The sequence below is a fragment of the Lemur catta genome, chromosome 4 (genome assembly GCF_020740605.2).
Source record: "Lemur catta isolate mLemCat1 chromosome 4, mLemCat1.pri, whole genome shotgun sequence".
NCBI lineage: Eukaryota > Metazoa > Chordata > Mammalia > Primates > Lemuridae > Lemur > Lemur catta.
This window is the reverse complement of record NC_059131.1, coordinates 48,719,575-48,739,965: the sequence shown is the minus strand read 5'-3', so window position 1 is coordinate 48,739,965 and position 20,391 is coordinate 48,719,575. Positions and strand designations below refer to the sequence as shown.

At 34.3% G+C, this 20,391-nt stretch overlaps 1 protein-coding gene across 4 annotated transcripts in view; it reads left to right on the top strand.

Annotated features, from left to right (window-relative positions):
• Positions 1 to 20,391, top strand: part of LOC123636962 (WD repeat containing planar cell polarity effector) — a 316,119-nt gene that overhangs the window by 69,132 nt on the left and 226,596 nt on the right. For 3 of the 4 annotated variants that reach the window (XM_045549710.1, XM_045549713.1, XM_045549709.1), the window contains exons 2-6: positions 7,965 to 8,049; positions 13,811 to 13,858; positions 14,708 to 14,752; positions 16,290 to 16,360; positions 16,613 to 16,672. In XM_045549710.1, coding sequence (XP_045405666.1) covers positions 7,989 to 8,049; positions 13,811 to 13,858; positions 14,708 to 14,752; positions 16,290 to 16,360; positions 16,613 to 16,672 — 285 coding nt within the window. In that variant the 5' untranslated portion in view covers positions 7,965 to 7,988. Of the gene's footprint in view, positions 1 to 6,423; positions 6,433 to 7,964; positions 8,050 to 13,810; positions 13,859 to 14,707; positions 14,753 to 16,289; positions 16,361 to 16,612; positions 16,673 to 20,391 lie in introns of those variants that run through there. The other variant, XM_045549712.1, reaches the window with a different exon arrangement.

Here is a 20,391-nt window from a genome sequence, read left to right as displayed (position 1 = left end):
ATACATTAAAAGATGTTTTATCTTGTTAATGAATGAAACTTAAAATTACAAGAATCTATTTTTCACCTATCATATTGGCAACAATTTAAAACTTATATATAATGCTCCAGGCTGTTAACGGTATAAGAAAAAGGGCAGTCATGTTATGCATGGAAATGTAAATTTAACAGTCATTTTGAAGGCTAATTTAATGGCAGCTATGAAAATATAAAGTGTGCATGTATATTTTCATGGTAATATTAATTGCAAGGTAAAAATTATTAATAGAAACAGGTTGTTGTTTATTAAGAGAATGGTTAAGTCAATTATGGTCACTATTCAATGGAACATCTTGAAGCTATTAAAAAACAGCAAGGTAGATTTGTATATGCTAACAGAATAACCATGCTGTGTTGTTCAGTGAAAAAAAAAGCAAGTTGTATGTACAGTAAAATATTTTCATCTCTACAAAAATACAAAACAAGTCAGCATGGCTGTGGACATAGTGCAAGTATATTGAGAAAGTCTGGAAGGCCACGTGTCACACACTGTGCAGTGGCTCCCTTCAGAGTGGGAAGGTGGGAGAGGAACACATTCATTTTTACGTCAAATACTTCCGTTGTTTGCATTTTTAAAAACAATAAGTATGTATTACTATTGCAATTTTAAAACCCAAGAAGAAACAAAAGACTACACGGAGGGATTTAAAAGTTTCTATCATTTTTTTTGTACACTTTTAGATTCTAAAGCTTGTTTAAAAAATAAGGACATGATAGTATTTTTAACACAATGCCTTGTGCTTTTGCATTTTGCTTCTGTCATTTACTTGCTTAGTGTTATGTGTTAAATCTAAAATTTTGTAATTAAAGGTATTACCTCTTGGCATTTATTGAATACTTGCTGTGATGCTCATTATCAAATAAATATGTCCTGAATATTTATACTCAATATTAGGTTGAAAAAGTATTCTAGATTTCCAAACTGATCTAGAACTTTATATGCTGTGATATAACACTTATAAGAAAGATCTATATACATTTAAAATAAAAATAACATTAGAAGGTAAATGTCACTAAGGGAGCTAGAATGCTTATTTGATAACTGCTATTTGAATAAAATTAAAGGATAAAATTTTTAGTATTACAGACAATTAGTTATGCAATACCCACCAATAATTCCCAGCACTTTTCGTCTTCAAAGCATCATGCAACATTAATTAATCCTTACAACACCCTAACAAATGTAGGTCAATATCATTATCCCTATTTTTGCAGGTGGGGAAATTGAGGCAGAGAAGTTAAATGATTTGGGGTAAGTTTGTCATAGCAGGATTAGAATGAAGGCATTTTTGGCTTAGAGCCCAGTATTCAGAACATTAGAACCACACCTTCTTGAATAAACTTAATCTCTTTGTCCTTGATAAAACATTACTTCTCATTAAACCATACTGAGGTCATCTCTACATTAAAATTCAAAACCAACAAGTTTGATCACTATATAACTACTTAAAACACACACACACACATTTTCTCTTCCAAGGCTTTATACTATATTATCTTAGTCTGTCTTTTTTATTGTCTCTCTGTTGGAGAATTACCAAAATAATCTATCCTTGACTTAATTTTTCTTGTGGGATCTTATTCAGTGGCTTTAACCTTCTTCTCCTTTAGAAAATCCTGAAGTAGTTTTTATATAGTCCTGGCCCCTTTTCTATCAGCTAGACATATCTACCCAGAAGATTCCCTTGTACCTTAAATTCCCACTGTGTCTAAAATTCAACTTATTAACATTAACAAAACCGCTCCTCTTCTAGACTAACCTGTTTCTATTTATGTTTCAATCCAAGTCCTGCCCTTGAAACTAGGATAAACTAAGTGGGAACCAGTCTGGGTAAGGGGTTTCTGGGAACCAGGTATGCCCAAGAATGGTATTTATGGGTCCTTTGACAGGTTGAAGAAGCTGAATCACACTCTAAGATGAAGACCCTGAGTTATAACTGAGGAGCAAGGCAAAAAGCATAACAGGAGATCAAGTAGCCAGGTCAATGGCTAGGAGATTTGAGGTACGTGGGTTGAGTAGTTGAGGCAGTCATTGTGAACAGATGGGATGCACTGGTACCCGTTTACTGGGCATGTAATGATGGAGGCATGCCTGCTCAGTGGAGCCATGTGACTTCCCCTAGCAGTCAAAATAGCTGACTTTAGAAACCAGGGAGCTGCATAGTTAACTACCATAGCAGAAGATAAGATTTTTGCAGATTTATTTAGTGGCAATTAATCTCTACTTCTAAAACATAGTTTTTAGATTTCAAAAGAAGATTATCAACAGAATATTAGTGAAACTATTTATATTTTGCAAAATTTGAGAAAATTATATTTTCTCAAAATTTAGTCTATATGGTAACAATTATTCATAAGGCAAATAAATATTAATTTACTCCAGTGTAACCCAAGTTGGAGGGAAGGCTTTAAACATTGAAACTTTGTGAGAATGTAAGTAGAAAGTAAAAAGGGGCTTTCTAGGATTCTCACATCTTTTTGTCTTCAAAATTTGCGCCATAATAGATTCTCCCCTATATAAGAGAATAGTCATCCTAAATTTAGGTCAAGCTCAATTTAAATCATGCTGTTTATTCTCTCATGGAGATTGGAAGTTTGGATTCAAAATGGCCTTCTGAGATATCTGATACTGTTATCAACTATCTTATATAATTAAACAGAAAATTGTAAAAGTTAAAAAAGATTCTTAAAAATAAATGAAAATTGAATTATGGGTGAATGGATTTTTCATTCTGCTATTCTTTTCATTTGGATAATTTTTTTTCCTATTCAATAATAAGACAACTTGCTATATTTTTATTCAATCTTTCATTCATTTTCTCCCATACAGCTATTTTTGTTCCAGTTCTATGTCATGTGCATTGGATTTTATTGTTCAGAAAAATGCACAAGTGCACTAAATGGGGCAGCATTTCTCAGTTTACTTTGGCAGATGCCCCCTAACTACGTCACTATCTTTTTAATCCCTGCCCGCACCCTCTTCCCAAAGTGCAGAATCCAGCATTCTTCTGAAATTCTTTTCTTCCCTTCTTCAAAACAACTATTTATGCACTAATACAATATTTGAACAATGCAAGCTCAGTCTTGACTACTTTCTCCAGGCAGATTTTTCAAAACAGGAAATTACCAGCATTCTTTTTAACTGGTGGCACATTTGAGTAAGATTCAAGATGTTTAAAGGTCTTTAAAAAATCTGTGTCTTCTACAAAACCTGCACAGTGTATAAAATGGCAAAACATCTTGAGGACCAAAAAGGATATTGATTTGATCCCCTCCCCCCCGCCCATCTAGTTATTCTTACAGAGTTTTACAAATTTATTTCATTTACTCCATTAATTCTCTTTAGGTTTATGTGGTCTTCCTGGCAGATATTTGAAGTTCAGGAAAAAAAAGGATGAATAACTCACATTTGATTATCTTTTGCCCCCCTGCTAATGCCTGATCCTTTTGCAAAGCCCCCTTCTTAATCACACATATTTTGAGAAGTCCGTAGGAGTTATGATATGTGTTTATAAACAAGTCCAGTCATTTACTATGGATGTTGGCCATTTTCTTCTCATCTGCCTTACCGACTACTTGTGAGGCCTGCTCCATCAACTGACTGTTGCTGTCATTTCTCTAGGTCATAGAGACCACTCCTTGGCCACCATGTCTGCTTTTGCTGGGTTCAGATCCTGTTTTGTCTGGATACCACCACTCTCATGAGTACATTAATCCAATGGGCTATCAGTCCTGCTAACTTTCTGCTTGGTGTCACCCCCTGCAGCCACTTCTTACACCATCCAGAGATCCTTTATAAAATAGGAGGAAAATGTCTTTCTCTCTCTTTTGTCCTGTGCTTTTTAATGGGAAACTAGAGCAGTGTTGTTTGTACATCAGAGCATTTTGGGAAACATCTTGTACATTTTTCTTAGTCCTCCCACCCCCATTGGAACTAGATATAAATCCCTGGGTGCCGAGCTGGAAGACAACTCCAGGTTATAGACTCTATACTTTTCTATTCTCAGAATTTCCCGTGTCCAAATGGAGGATTAACAGCTTTACTCTTGGCATTTGAAGTTCTCCACAGAATTCATCTTGCTTATTCTCTCAGAACACCGAAATTTCTGATTAGTGTGGGACTTTCAAACTTAGTAAAGATATGGGGGGTGGACCTGTCAGTTTTTCAAATTAAAGGCATTTTTCTGTCTCTTAGAAATAACCAATGTGGATTATAAAGAAAACTATACTCCACTCTTCATTTCTGTTACCAGGAGAAAGTTTTGACAAATTATTATTGAATTGACTTAAACTGAAAGATAGAATTTCATGTATTGCCCTCTTTTGAATGTAAGTGAATGTGTAGCCTTTTAGTTTCATCTATGAAATTTTATGTTTAATTTACATGATAAAATATTTATGTAGCTACAAACAGCTAAACTTCAGCTTTGTCTCTATGCAAATTATTGTAAATAATTATTAAAATTATTGGTGTCTGAATAAACGCTAAATTGTGGAATGTTATTTTTTTATTTTCTAGTATAGTCTAGAAGTTGGTGAATTTTGATGCTCAATATCAGAGGAAGTATACACTTGTTTCATCACATGTTTTCTTCATTTCCAATGAAATATTAACCCATTTGCATGTCCTAATTCAAATACCTTTTCTTGTGTAGAAACTTTTCCACATGTGGATGTTTTTTCCTTCATAGACCATCTATTGTACTTATTCATTAATTTCACACTGTGAAATTACCATAGAAGGTCAGAGATCATGTTTATTACTTCATTTGGTTTTTTTCTGTATAAATTTGCATAATGATAAACATACGAGTAATAGCAGAAGCAGCAACAACAGCAATGGTAAAATAATTAAATAAATGTACCAAAACACGTTCCTAATGTAGGTACATTATTGTACCCATTTTATATCTGGGGGAATCTTAGAGAAGGTAGGTAATTTGTCCAAGTTAGCTAGTAAGCTGAGAAGTCAGAATAAGAAAACAGGCAAAATCAGATTCTAGAATCCACACATTAAGCTAAAATAAATATTTAATTCATTAACTAATTATTTTAAATAAACAATCTAGACCTCACCCATCCAAATGAGAAGGCTGAATTTACTTACCCTAATACAGTTAAGTATTTTAGTTTTAAAAAAGTATAAGGTGACAGTTCTGAAATAAGCCTCATAAGACTAACAAAGTAATTCCAGAGAATTTGGAAACATTTTGAGTAGTGTTGGGCTCACTAGAGTCACTTCCAAGGTGACAACTCTGAAAGATAATACTCAATTGAATTGAAAAATTAGTAACTAGCTTAATACCCCCTTTACTGCTAGCTGACAATGAACTACACCCTCTTTCCTAGTAATGCAGTCCACTAACTCTTCTAATCCAGACCTGTCTATAGTAGCAGCCAGGAGCCAGCATCTGGTTATAGCAGAGCAGATCCAGGGATCAAGGGGTCCTTTGTTTTATCTCTTACTATCTAAAGTATTTTAATGCAAGGAAGAGAATGGATTCAGAGCAATCCAAAATTTATGATTGGTGTGGCTTATTTCCTTCTTACTCTTTTCAACTTCATCTTTCTAACATTAACCACCATGCACCTTGATCTACCACTATCCTTGGGGCATGCCATCCTTTTACTCAAACAACTGTGTAGGCTTGCTGCCACATCTCTATACCCCCCTGCAGTAGAGTACTGTGGTTGTGAGCAGACTCTGGAGCTAGTATGCATAGATTCAAAGCCTGCCTCTATTACTTGCAGGCTGTGTGACCTCTTTGTGCCTCAATTCCTCTTTATAGGAATAATGATGGTACTACTTCAAAGAGTAGCTATGAAGATTAAATGAGTTAATCACCACACATGGGTGTGGTGGCTCATGCCTGTAATCTCAGCACTTTTGGAGGCCAAGGTGGGAGGATCACTTGAGCCCTAGTGTTCAGGACTAGCCTGGGCAACACAGCAAGACCCTAATCTCTACAAAATATTAAGAGAATTAGCCGGGCATGGTGGTGTGCACCTGTAGTCCTACCTACTCAGGAGGCTGAGCCAGGAGGATCACCTGAGCTGAGCCTAAGTGTTGGAGGTTACAGTGAAGTGTGATCATGCCACTACACCACTCCAGTCTGGGTGACAGAGAAAGACCTGTCTCCCTGCACCCCCTGAAAAGAATTAATACATATAAAATGTTTAGAACAAGTGTTTAGCATTATCTGTTATTATCATCATCATCATTTTCTTCTTCTTCTTCTTCTTTTTTTTTTTTGAGACAAGAGTCTTGCTCAATCACCCTGGCTAGGGTGCAGTGGCATGAGTGGTGTGATCATAGCTCATTGCAACCTCAAACTCCTGAGCTCAAGCAATCCTCCTGCCTCAGCCTCACCCTCACTAGTAGCTGGGACTACAGGTGCGTACCACAATGCCCAGCTAGTTTTTCTATTTTTAGTAGAGATGAGGTCTTGCTCTTGCTCAGGCTGGTCTCGAACTCCTGTGCTCAAGCAATCCTCCTGCCCCAGCCTCCCAGAGTGTTAGAATTATAGGTGTCAGCCACTGCTGCCCGGCTGATTTTCTTCATCTTTATCATCATCATCATCATCATCAATCATCATCTAACTGGTGAAATCGTATGCTTAATTTGAGGGCCCATTAACATTTCACTACTTCTCTGTAGCTTTCTCATAGCCCAGCTGTTCAGGCAGGCTTGCCCTGAACTTCTGTGCTGCTACATTTTTCACTCTGTGCCATTTGATGCTTAAAACATTGTATCTTGTTAGTTGAACATGCATCTGTTTCTTGATGTTTGTATGTGCATTGAGGTCAAATGTAAAGGTGATGGGAGGGCCAAGGAAGTTTGTACTATGTCTGAAATTATTTTGAATTGTCACCCATATGGATAGCATGGGAAATAATTTTAGTCATTCCTGAGGTTAAAGAAGCTGAGAGCTTTTTCCTCCATTAAAAGATGTCTTAAAATACTTTTCAAACTTTTTTTGTTATTCAGAAGTTTATTGGAAAGAACATTTCTTTTATGATTTTCATAAATAAAGTGTCCACGGTTTAAGTTACTATATGTATTTCTAATATATAGTACAGCATACATATAATATAGTACTATATGTATTTCTAAGCAAACATTTGAAAATTATAAAAATTCCTTTCAGATATTTCTAAAATATTGACCTTTTTCTTATGCAGACTGACCTCCCAATCAATCTAGATTGATGAGGTTTTATAATACATGATAAAAAATATTAATAGTGTCCATCACTAGCTCCTGCTATTAAAATGGGAGGAAATATAGGATGTATATTTTTACTATCTTGTTTTTTTTAAATGCAGTTAGAATAGAATATCTTGATCCATCATAACATGCAGATTAACAAACTAATCTGAATGCTAACATGGTTTCATACAGTTTACTTTGAAGTAATTGTGTTTCTTATAATAGTAACTGTATACCATTTACCTTGCAAATTCCACTTTAATTAGCCTGTTTATATGTGGGAGATTATAAATATTTGCGTTATATTAAAAATGTACCACAAAATGTGTTTGTACTTAATAACTATATAACAGACATTTCCTTTCCTTAAAAATAAAACTTAAAAAAAATGCTTAAATACTAAATAATTCTAAATATACTCAGAGCCTTAACCAAACATATGCTATTGAAAACCCAAATACTAAATATATTCTTCTTACCACATTTCTCAATGTGATGACATACTAAATCCAGGAAAAGAAGTGTATTTTTCCTTTTTCTAGGGTTTATTTTTGGATGGTTAACCAAGGATACATTAAAGTATGTTTATTCTAATGGACTATATCTCAAATATCAGTAATGGCAAATGATTCTTTTTACTATTTCTAAGGGGTCTTGGTTTTACTGGCAATAGAAGATAATTAATCGGCACCTCTTTTTAATTATTTTTTAAACAGGACATAGATTCCTTCTGCCATCAGATGTCTTTCTGCTTGACTGAACTGCACCTGTGGTCTTTGAAGAATACCTTACACATTGGGGGTAAATGAGCTCTGGATTAATTTCAATATTTTTCAAATATGTTACACCATTATAAGTAAGTACTAGCAAAGGTTAGAGCCTAGATTTTCTACCTGGAGTTGCATTCTTTTCTATTCTTAATAAAAGATTGGTTAATGGAAAAAATTTCTTTTAATTATTCTTATTCACTTATTTTTTTTTCAGCTTAGTTAGATTTTTAGTTTTGGAAAATAATTTTAATGATATAATATTTGTTTCCTCTTAAGATACACACATGTTCAATTTTTTTTCTGGGATTGTTCATTATAACAGATTAACATTTATATATTTACAGACTAGCTAATGGTAAAGGCATTTCTATTATATATTAAAATAACATTTCAAACATATAGTAATTATTTTCATGTTCTTTGTATTTCACATTTCTTGAGAGGGAGTAATATAAATATGTTTTAACAGTGTTTATTAATATAGGATAAAGTATATTTCATTAGGAAACATTTTTAAAAAAAATCTTTCTTCTTTAATTATCCAAAGCAACTCAGGAGGGTACTATTATTTTTATACCTTTTAGCATCATTACTAAGGAAATAGTTTACCTTACAAAGTACTATTTCTTTATATCAAATATATAATTACAGATGAATGTCATATTTTCATTGTTATCTACTTTAAAAAATATATAAGGACAAAACTTCCAGTTAAACAAAGTAGAGTAACACACATTTGCTTCCTCCCAAAACTCTTCTAAAATGAGAGTAAATGAATTAAAATAAAGAAGGCATAAACCCACAAGGACTAAGAGAAAAGGAGAGGGGACAACTGCAATTGGATAATTTTTGGAAGATGGAAGGGATGGAAGAATTAGCAGAACTGAAAAATCTGAATATCAATTGACTACGGAGGAGAATTCAGTGACAGCCAATTTGTATCTCAAAGCTCTGGAACCATACAGAAATTTGAAGAGCCAGATACTACAGAAGATGAGGATGTGGCATGAGAGTGACAACAAAGGGACTTGAAAGTCTGCATAAGAAGTTGTGAGACACCTCTCGTGCTGTGGAAATATTTAATTAAGGAGGCTCTAAACTTGGGGAAACGAGGACCAGTGGAAGAAAACCTGCTGAACTGAAAACAGGGATGAAATGGAAACCTACATGCTGATGGGTGAGGTCCTCTTAATCCCACTTGGTTCTGAGGATGTCATGCCCATTTGTACAATTTCCAAGAAAGAAGGAGCTTGAGAGATTCCTCTCTGGAGCAGTTGCATGGCCCAAATAGAAGACCTATTTGCATTGACATTTGAGGTGGTCTGCCAGTGGAATACCCTGGTCCCTGGCTGATCAATGAAGCCCACCAGTTGGCAATCCCTATTTTTGTACTCAGAGGTTCCAATCAGTTTTTTAGTGCCTCACTTGTAATATGAACAGAAAGCTAAAGATCACCAGATATTTGAGGAATGCCTTCAACAGGAAAGAAAACAAAACAAACAAATAGGTGAAAAGATTGCTGAAGAGACAGAGATAATGTAGGAAGAGGGAAAAAGTGCAACAGAGACCTAAAGAAAGATACTAAATCCATGCAGCAAGAAACAAAACACAGAAGCTTCAAAAACCATATGAAGTTATATAGATCTTTTGGAAAACTAAAAACATATTGCAGAAAAAACTTCAAAACTCAAAAGTGTAAAAGAAATTTCTTAGAAAATAGAAAAACAATCCACAAAGAAAGGGAGCTTATTTCACTGCTGGTGGGGATCTTTAATTGAAGTATTTTCTTCTGTAATCATAATTGTCTATTTTCCATCTTATTCCCTTATCCTCTTACATCTAGGTTTTGTGCTCCTTTGAGATCATCAATGTTTTAAACCTTTGATACTTTCCTAGTCCACTGGGCTACTCTTCACTTACCTTCCTACCCAGCTTGGACCCCATAATTGGAAATCTGATCTGGAATCTTGATTCCCTTTTACCCCTCGTCTTCTGTTACGTGCCCAGCAGACACCTTCTCTGCCCCTCTGTCTGTCCTAGAGTTTTCTGTTCCTGCTGCTTCTATTCTGAGGCAGTGAATGGTTTTTAGAGAAGGATCCTACAGTGATGCATAGTGGCCCCACGGGGAAGTTATGACTTCAGCCTCTCTGGATCTTCAACAAGGCCTGTCCATTCTCTGTTAGGAATATTCTTCTCTTTGAACCCATATAAAATCCTACTTCTTCTTTATGACTCAGCTTTAATAAGTCACTCAAAGAAGCCTTCCCTGCCATCTAGACTAAGTTAGTAACCTGGTTAATGTGCTCTTACTATGTTTGACATTTAAAGTATTTTTTTAGTTTTTGAAATAATCACAAATTTAACAGAAAAATTGTCAGTACAGAGAATTTTTTTCTTGAACCATTTGAAAATAAGTTGTAACCTGATGCCTGTCACCCCTAAATACATTAGTTTGTATTTCTTGCAAAAGGGATTTTGTCCTGTATCACCACTATATAGCCATCAAAATCAGGAAATTAGCAATGACGTACTTCAATCTAAATTGACCAATTCATCAGTTGTCCCACCAGCGTCCTATTTTAGCAGAGGAATTTTTTCACAGTCACACATTGTGTTTAGTTGTCATGTCTCTTTAGTCTCCTTCATTCTGGGACAGATCTTCATCCTCCCCATCCCACCCCCTTTTTTTTTAAACTTTCATGACCTTAACACTTTTGAAGATTTTATTTTAGACCAGTTATTATATAGGATGTTCCTAAATTTGGTTATATTTGAAGTTTCCTCACAGTTAGATTCAGATTATGCATGTGTGATGGGAATATCCCAGAAGTAATGCTGTGTTCTCAATGCATCCTATCAGGTGATGCACATTTTCAATATGTCCCTTTCCTGATATTTGTGATTACTTGATTAAGATGGTGTCTGCTAGGCTTCTCCACCACAAAGTTACTTTCTCCTTTGTGATTAATAAGTGTTTTATAGAGGGGTACCTTGAAATTATGTAAATATCCTATTCCTCATGACACTTCAAATATATTTATTTTCTATTTATCTTATCTCTATGGACTCAAGTTTCCTATTTTATTTAGTTGTTATAATCTATTACTATAACTATTTATTTTGATGTTTAAATTGTCCCTGATGTGGCCAGAGGGACCCCCTTCAAGCTGGCTTCTGTGTCTTTTTGACATTTCCCTGTCAACATTTGAGCGTTTCCATTCTTTTTGGCACAAAAGGTATTCCAGACTTATATTGTACTTTCCTTTCCCCAGCCTTGGAATCAGCCACTTCTCTAAGGAGCTTCGTTCTTTTTAGAGGAGAAGGGTGTCTAGAAGCCATGTTGTGCTTTAGGTGCATTCATTGCTATTGAAGCATTGCTGCTCCCAGGTCCCCTCAGTGGACAGAGTTTAGGGAATGTATGTTTGTATGTATACATACATACTTGTTTTGAGACAGGATCTTGCTGTGTTGCCCAGGCTGGCCTCAAACTTGTGGGCTCAAACAATCCTCCTGCCTCAGTCTCCTAAGTAGCTGGGATTACAGGTGCGATCCACCACACCTGGCTCCATATACACACATATTTGCATCCACATTCATTTCTCTATCGATCTCTATATATTGAAACTATGAGTTCGCTCTGGTACTTTCAATCTACCACCACAGGGTTCATTCTAATTTTATCCCTTTCCATGTTTGTACTTTTCTTCTCAGTGGGAAACCTGGGGCTCTCCTATTTTTAATTGATTTACTTAATTCGTCACCCTGTATGTAATCAGTTCCCTATATATGTGGCCACTGCCTGCCCTGCGTGGATATCCTTCTTACCCTGTGTGAGTTTTTTTTTTTTTTTGAGACAGAGTCTCACTTTGTTGCCTGGGCTAGAGTGAGTGCCGTGCCATCAGCCTAGCTCACAGCAACCTCAAACTCCTGGGCTTAAATGATCCTACTGCCTTAGCCTCCCGAGTAGCTGGGACTACAGGCATGTGCCACCATGCCTGGCTAATTTTTTCTATATATATTTTAGTTGGCCAGATAATTTCTTTCTATTTTTTAGTAGAGACGGGTTCTTGCTCTTGCTTAGGCTGGTCTCGAACTCCTGAGCTCAGAAGATCCACCCGCCTCGGCCTCCCAGAGTGCTAGGATTACAGGCGTGAGCCACCGTACCCAGCCGCCTGTGTGAGTTTTGACACACCACATTGGCTGTCCCTATATGTGAATGTTCTCCTCACCTTATTCAGCTTCTAATACCCCTCACCAGGCCATTGCCCCATGTGAATATCCTTACCCTGCTAGGGTTCTAACACACCAGCCAGGCTGACTCCCTGTGTAGATGCCTTCCTTGTCCAGCTCTGGCACCCATTATAGGGCATTTCTCCTTATCTAGATACCTTCCTTATCCTGCTTGGGTTTTGACAGTTCCACTCTGAGCTAGATGCAGTAGGTGAGACTTGTGCACATAATTCAGGGTTTTTTATGATCTTCATAGTTGTATTCTAGAGTTGTGGTACATATTTGGTTGTATGGAATGACGGGCATAATTACAGGATGGAATATTTTAATAGAGGATATTGCCTGAGTCCATGATGCCTGTGGTTCTTAGATTTAAAAAACCCTTTTTATTAAAGTATAACATGCATACTGAAACGAGTACAGATCATAAGAGTATGTTGTGAACTATCAAAAGGTGAACACACATATAAAATCACCGCCCAGGTCAAGAAATAAAATATTATTAGCAATCATGAAGTCCTGCTCATGATTTTTCCCAATCAATCCTTATTAGATATTTTCAATCTGACTAGTAGAAATAAACTTCATTCTTTAAAATTATGTGTTGTCAACTAATGGAATGATGAATAAAATAAATACACATGATTGATTATTTTGAAAAACTGTATTTGAAAAGTTAATTATAGCAGTAATACATTTTTCTGAAGTTTTATTCAGTTTGAGAAAGTTTGGAGCAGTCAGTCACTAGGGGGCAGACTGTACTGCTTCTACTTCTTTAGAGACAGTTGTGTACGCCTTACGTTAGTAACTGAGAATTATTTTGCATGGAAGAAAACAAATGTTCCTTCAGTGAAAGAAATATTTCATTATTCATAGATATAAATAAAAAGGACAAAATTATTTTGTTCTCCTGTATTTAAAGAGCAGAACAGAGTCCTTGGTTAAATGAATCTCAACATCTGGGAAGTGTAGCTTTGCTTCTTAGGTAGCCCCAGCAAAGTATCCAAATTTGAACGGGTTTGGAAGGCTTTTTGAATTTAAACAAGTTTCAGATAATAATTTATCCATACCTTCCTCTAATCCTCCCTTTCTTTCCTACAGATTTCCCCCTAAATGGGAACTAGACTCTTGAGCTAAATTGGAGAAAAGAAAGCCACAGCTTGGAATCCAACAGTTAGGGCATTTTCTTCCATCCACTGATTTCATTTGGCATTACTCAGTGGCAGTTCCTCTTGGTAGCGCCCTGTGAAAAATATCAGAGGAAGTGTGAAAGAGAAAACTTGGTCTTTCTTGATTTCAGTTCTTTACTAATCTTTTCCTCATGCCATTCTAGTTTTGTATACATCTTTTCTCATTAGATTGATAAACTTTCCAGTTTCTGCATATCCCTAGAATAGATAGATGAACCCATCTCCAGATGCTTTTGAGCCATTTTATTTCTAGTAACATACGAGACTCTTTCTGCTCGCCTCCTCCCCCTCCCCCGCCCAGTATAGTATGGTTTGGCTTCTCATTCTCTGGGACTTACTACATCATTTAATGTTATTTCTTCCTTTCTATAGACAGAGACATCGGGATCTACCAGTATTATGACAAGAAAGATCCAGCAGGTAAAGTACCTATTCTACTAAACTAATTTTTATAAACTAAATATTCTAAACTATGAAATACTGACCATTAAAAATGGTTTTTATGAGCTTTAGATAAATTTTAGAATTTTAAGAAAAGTCACTTCAGTTCTTTAGAAAAATGCCGAGGTTGATATCTATCTGTTCTATATAAAATAAAGTAATATTGAGAAAATGCTATAGAAGAACATGAAAATTCTCATTTTACTGCTGATCAGGCTGATAACAAGACAGTCTATTCACATTTATTTATCCGTGTCCCAGTAGAGGGCATTGTTAATGCATGGGTCCCACTGATGCTGGCCTCCCTGGATCCTTTCCTGATATCTGAAATAGGCATTTCTGAGTGAATGATCAATTTTCTTTATCTGATTAATCCTGTTAATCCCAGAAGTTTTATGATAGGCCAAAAGGTCTTTCTAGCTAGAGTTACTTCCTGTTTCGGTCTCTGTTGAAGTGGGCTTGTGTGAGTATCCTGTGTGCTTAGCTTGGTGGTTAATAGGCTGACTTCATGGTTCTGATGACAGACTGAAGCAGCTTCTGTTCTGGGCTCCGTTGCAGTTCCCTTCCCTATCTGATGAGATTGGAAGCTCAGGATATTGGCCCACCTGTTGTGCCTTTTCACTTGCAAATTTAAGAAATATCTCTGAAATGAAAGCATCTAAATTGTGGCATTTTTTTCAACTATCCTTTTTTTAACTTTAGCATAATTTATGAATTGCAATGTATATAATAATACATCATATATACATATTAAAAACATAAGGTATTATAATAAAAATAAATTCCTGTTTTTTTCTTCTTTTCATCTCTCCTCTGCCACAATTCCAGCGACAGAGCATGGTAACTTAGAAGAAAAGCAGAAGCTGGCAGAGTGTAAGCTTACTTTATATAATTTTGGAATTATTATAAAACTGAAAATTTCAATATTGTAAAATATTCATTCTACACAAATAAGAAACATTATTCCCTCCAAATTTCTTATAATTACAAATTCCCACTGTTCAAGTACATAAACATATGAGAATTATATTTGTAGGGCCTTTTGAATTTAGACCATTGAAATCTTTATTCAACTTTGATAAGATATATGCTTATGTAAACATAAACTTTCTTAATGAGCTATATTTATATTATTTAATATGTTTAAAATAAACGTACCAGGTTTAAATTCTCATGGTAACATTTAATTACTCATACTTTGCCTAAATTATTAACGTGGTTTACTCATTTTAAGAAAATAAGATTTGTAATATCAATCTTAGCATTTTATTTAATCTTTTCTGTTCTCAAATATTGTTACATATACAATATGGCTACAATGTGATATAGTTTTAATGACTTAAAATTAAATATAATTTAAGATTTTATTTGGAGTATAGCTGGAACTGAAAATCTCACTTGTTCTCTTGTTTTAAATGGTTGAACTGACATTTAATTTTTAGAAATACTGTATTAGTAGCTGCAACACAGATTTTAAAATTTGCACATATGCTCTACACATCAAAATTATATTTATAGAACCAAGTAAGTTTGCTGAAATAATATGTATCACGATTCTACTCTCAAATTTAAGTATCTATATATATTATATATATTATATGTATATATACACACATATATGCAAACATAAATACAGCTCATATTTAGAATTATTAATTAGGAGAATCCAAAGATGAGTTTATTTTTATGATAAAATAGATATGAGCTTAACATTTTATTAATTCTTTTAAAGAGAACTTTATTTTTAGTTTTAGGCTAACATTGTGACTCTACTAAATAATTTTGGCTTTCAATTAAATTTATTTAAAACAAAACAAAGGCTTATCATTATTGAATTCTGTAGATTTTAGAAAGGACTGTTTTAAATTAAAAAGAGCACTATTAGTGCCTAAGTTATTAAAACTTGGATTTCCCTCAGATTTCTTTCCTTAGTACTAAAAAATGCTTAATTTTAAGTTCATTTTCTGTGTATCATTTTTGTATTTCATTTCTTTCCTTACTATGTTCATTTACTCGCAAGAATTTTTAGGTCTGAGTATGTCATTTGCAGAATTTGAAATTTCTTTTGGATTGAACATTTAATTATTTACATGAAAAAGTTACTTCAGTGGTAAAGAGGGGTCATTTACCATTAAATACTAAATTCGCGGTCCTAGCACCCTTTCCCAGGAATTCTGTAAGCGTTGTTGGTTGTCATCATAAAATTATGATTAGGGAGATTGTTTTGCGGTAAAAATCCTGTTCCTATGACAAAGCCTTTCAAAAGGCTGTCATTTGATGATAGAAATGAAGCCCACTTCCTCTCAATTATGGAGGTGTTTTATTTTAATCTTCCTAAGGCACAGTGCTAAGCAGAGTTTCCTTTTTTAAATCTTGTTTAACTAACTGTAGTACATGTTTTATTTGCCAGCACGAGATTATCCTTGGACGCTTAAAAACAGACGCCCAGAAAAACTCCGAGACTCACTCAAAGAGTTGGAGGTATCTTTTAAAAAGTTTCAAAAATGGCAACAAACAAATCTGTTTTAAAACATCTTTCAACAGCTTTAATTTTCATAAAGGATCAACTCTCATGGTGATGATAGCTTTGCTTTTGTCCAGTGAGGAGTTCCAAAACAGTTGCATCTTTGTGTGGCATGTTGATCTTTTTTTGCTTGCAAATCAGAAGCACTTTAACTGATAATGACAATATGTGTAGCCAACTGCACTCTCTCTTTTTCTGTTGTACTTCAGGAGCTGATGCAAAACAGTCAGTGTGTGCTGAGCAAATGGAAGAACAAATATGTCTGTCAGGTAAAATGATTTGAGAAACTTTTGCAGTGTTTATAACCAATGGAGCTGAAAACTACGTAGTAATTGGTATTCTTGTGTTATGATAGGTAGTGGACAAAAACTTTTTAGGAGTGGATATTTCGTAGTTTGAATTCTAGTTATTCTAGAGCTAAAACTAGACAAATTGACACAGGCCACCAGGCTCATTAAGCAATATTAATGGGTATAATTGTACTAACATATTATAAACACTAACAAAAATCTTTTCATATTGTATTTTTTGTTGGGATTTGTCTGAATGTTGTATTAGATGTTTGCTGGCAGAGATTTAATCATATTTTTGAATGAAGATGAAATCACAGGACAAAAGGCTTTTTGGCATACCACTCTTGTGTTTTTAAATACCATCTTAAGGAAATCAACAAGCAGTCTAGAGTTAGACCTAATATAACAAGACATTTGGTCTTACTACTTTTTGAACCCTTTAAGCTGTGCTGCTGTTTACTGTGGTAACCATTAGTCATATGTGGCTATTTGAATAATAAAGTAAAATTAAAAATTTAGTTCCTCAGTTGCACTATCCACATTTTAAGTGCTCAGTAGCCACATGTTATCATATTAGACAATGCAGACATAGAACATTTCCATCTCAGAAATTTCTATTGCACAGCACTAGTAGGGCCTTCATGAAGTGGTCTAAATATTGAATGGGGCCAGAGTCAGAACATAATCAGGACACAAATGCCTTAGCTTTGCCAATAGGCTTAAAAAATACCTTTTTTTGAGGAAAATCTTACATGCTCTTGCTAAAAGGATAATTATTAGTCATTCATGGAATTGAAGTTAACATTAAAACTACTAATTATAACTGATTTTGCAATCAAATATCCTGTATCCATTTAAATTCTTATTTACATTGTTAATTTATTTCATGTTTAACCATTCTTGTTTGCAGTTTAGGCACATGGTTCTATTCATAAATCTCCAACATCAAATTTGTGGTAGTTATAAAATTTTAATCTACCATTTGAATACAGACTACCATTTCAATGGATTCTAGTTTTTCCTTATTTTTTCCTAAACTAGTCTACCTTTACTCATGGAGGTACTGTTTAATTATCTCCTCAACTGGCATAAGTTTTTACCTTCCAGAGACTGTTTACAAGGCTGAATTAATATTTTTAGAACCATAATGCTTCTTAAATTTGCATTAGGATACTAATAAAAAGGATGGAATTTTAAAAAACTGTATTTGCATAATAGTTTTAATCATACTTTAAAACTTGAATACAAAATATGCTCCAGAAAGTTTCAAACTTAGTACAGCTCAAACTTGTAATTCTTAATGCCATTACTCACCTTAAAAACAGGCTCAAAATTATTTGACTGGAGGGCAAGCCTGCCACCTATAGTAAGAGGCGTGTCTCATGGCCCCACCCTTACCCATTACACAGGGTAAGTTGGAACATGTCGGGCATCTTAAAATATGCAGTGGAGCATCCCAATAGACAATCCTTTTTAGATAGACTTTATTGCATTTTAATGTAATAGTAAGTTTGTGTGTGTGTGTATGTGTGTGTCTGGGGTGGGGGCATTTGGAGAAGCATGTCCCTCACTATTGAATTAAACTCAGAAAAGGAATTTTCATGATAGAATATATAAAATTACTTTTGTAATTTACAGCAATCTGACAATACTGGTTAATTAAGCGGATGTACCAATGAGTCTGCTTTTAACATTTCCAATAGGACTTATCTCTTTTTATGTTCTGTCATATTTTGTACTTTATTTATATGATGAATAAGATATTTCTCAAATAGACCTTTTACTCCCAGCACATTCTTGATGTGATATATTTTAACAAGAAAATTTCACCTTCACCCTGCCCACAGGTCTAGTTCAGTCTGCACATCTTTAGGGCTTTTGAGAGACCTCCTGACATTATCCTCCTGACACTTCTTCAGTTTCTGGGCAGGACTGTTAGTTAGGTCTTCTAAAAATGTGTTTGTGTTCTATTCCAAAAGATCTCTAGTATTACAATAATTAAAATTTTGATACTCAAGATAAATTTTTAGCTTAAGGAAAGGATCCCCTTAACCTTTTTGTTAAATTTTACTTAGTTATAAAATAAGTAAACCACCTCCACAGGCTCCCCAAAAGTCCTCCTTTTGTGCACATGTCCATTATGGTGGTTCCAAAGATAGCAAATGCTTTAATATTTTATTAGTGATTTCCCCATATTTTAGCCCTAAAATGGCAGTAGCCGAGCACAACATAATGTTCTATAACTCTTAGAAAAGGAGTGAAAAAAGTTTCTCAACATCTTGGTGCTAACACATTTGGACTCTCAGTCTTTGAATTTGGCTACTCCTCTACTAATGTAAACGTTTTACCCCCAAGAAATGGTAAATTTAAGATTTACAAATTTAATTTAGTTGTCGTCTCTTTAGGGAAATTTATTTCTTTAAAAGGTCCAACTGTTTAGAAATGAGTGAGGCAACTATGACAACATAAAGGATTTCAGAGGATGCAATCTGAGTTTGGACCTTTCCCTGTGCCTAATGAGGATTTATAGGTTGTCATCATTACCAAAGCTTAGTTAATATTGTCAGTCCAATGAGCTGTGAATAGTACCATTTAAAAAATATTTCCCCTCATAAATTCAGAACACTTTACAAATCAATGAGCTGTGAATAGTACCATTTAAAAAATATTTCCCCTCATAAATTCAGAACACTTTACAAATCAAGACTTACATATGTGTGTGTGTATATATATATGTTTTCAGTATAAAAATTTCAGACTATGCCTAATACTAGTTTGAGATTTATTAAAGTTATGAGATGTAGAGTTTTAGTTTTACCAGCTATTAAATATATTTCTCACTTTAATTTTTTTGGTCTCCTAAAATTATTTCATTAAAAGAAAGTGTTTAATAATTTCCTACTTTGAATTTCTTAAACCATTATACCAACTGTCCTTAGGGAATAATAGTTTCAGCATTAAAACACTATTAAATGTATCACTCTGGTGGTATTTTTGAATTCCATAAAGTATTGTGCTTTAAGTCACATTAATGTTTGCAGATTATTACATAATTCGTTTAAAACAATATTATCATTAAGCATAAATTTAACTTCACATGTATTGATTTTATATTAAATTATTTGAATTGTATATGTAAATTTAACTATAAAAGGGTATAATATAGTTAGCTGTACCCTGGTTTCTGTCCATAACAATTCTACATTTTCAGGCACAATCTTAAAATGTCAAGGAAAGTTAGTTTCCTTTTTTAATTCCTGTAATGAATTATTTGACAGGCTGTGCAAGAGTAAAAATTATTTTCCAAGCCTATCACAGATAAATTATGACCTTATGGAACTCATTTGATCACAACTTCCTTAATTGTAGAACCTGATCTTTCTTTTCATCAAATTGTGTGAAAATCAATTTGATTTCCTTATAAAATAATAATAGACAAACCATGGTTTTAAGTTAACAAGTATTAATAATAGCATACTATTTATACAAAACCCATCACACAGTATTTATTGTGATGAAGAACTGTGAGAATCACTAAGGAAGTGTAAGTCATGGGCTGAGTCCCCAGCATAACCTAGTCAAGGAAAATAGACACATGAAATCACTAGGACACTAATGAGTGCTAACTTGTATTACACTGAGTAAAAAGATAGTTTAGAGAAAGCATAGACATCAGCGTAATTTAAGAAAAATTT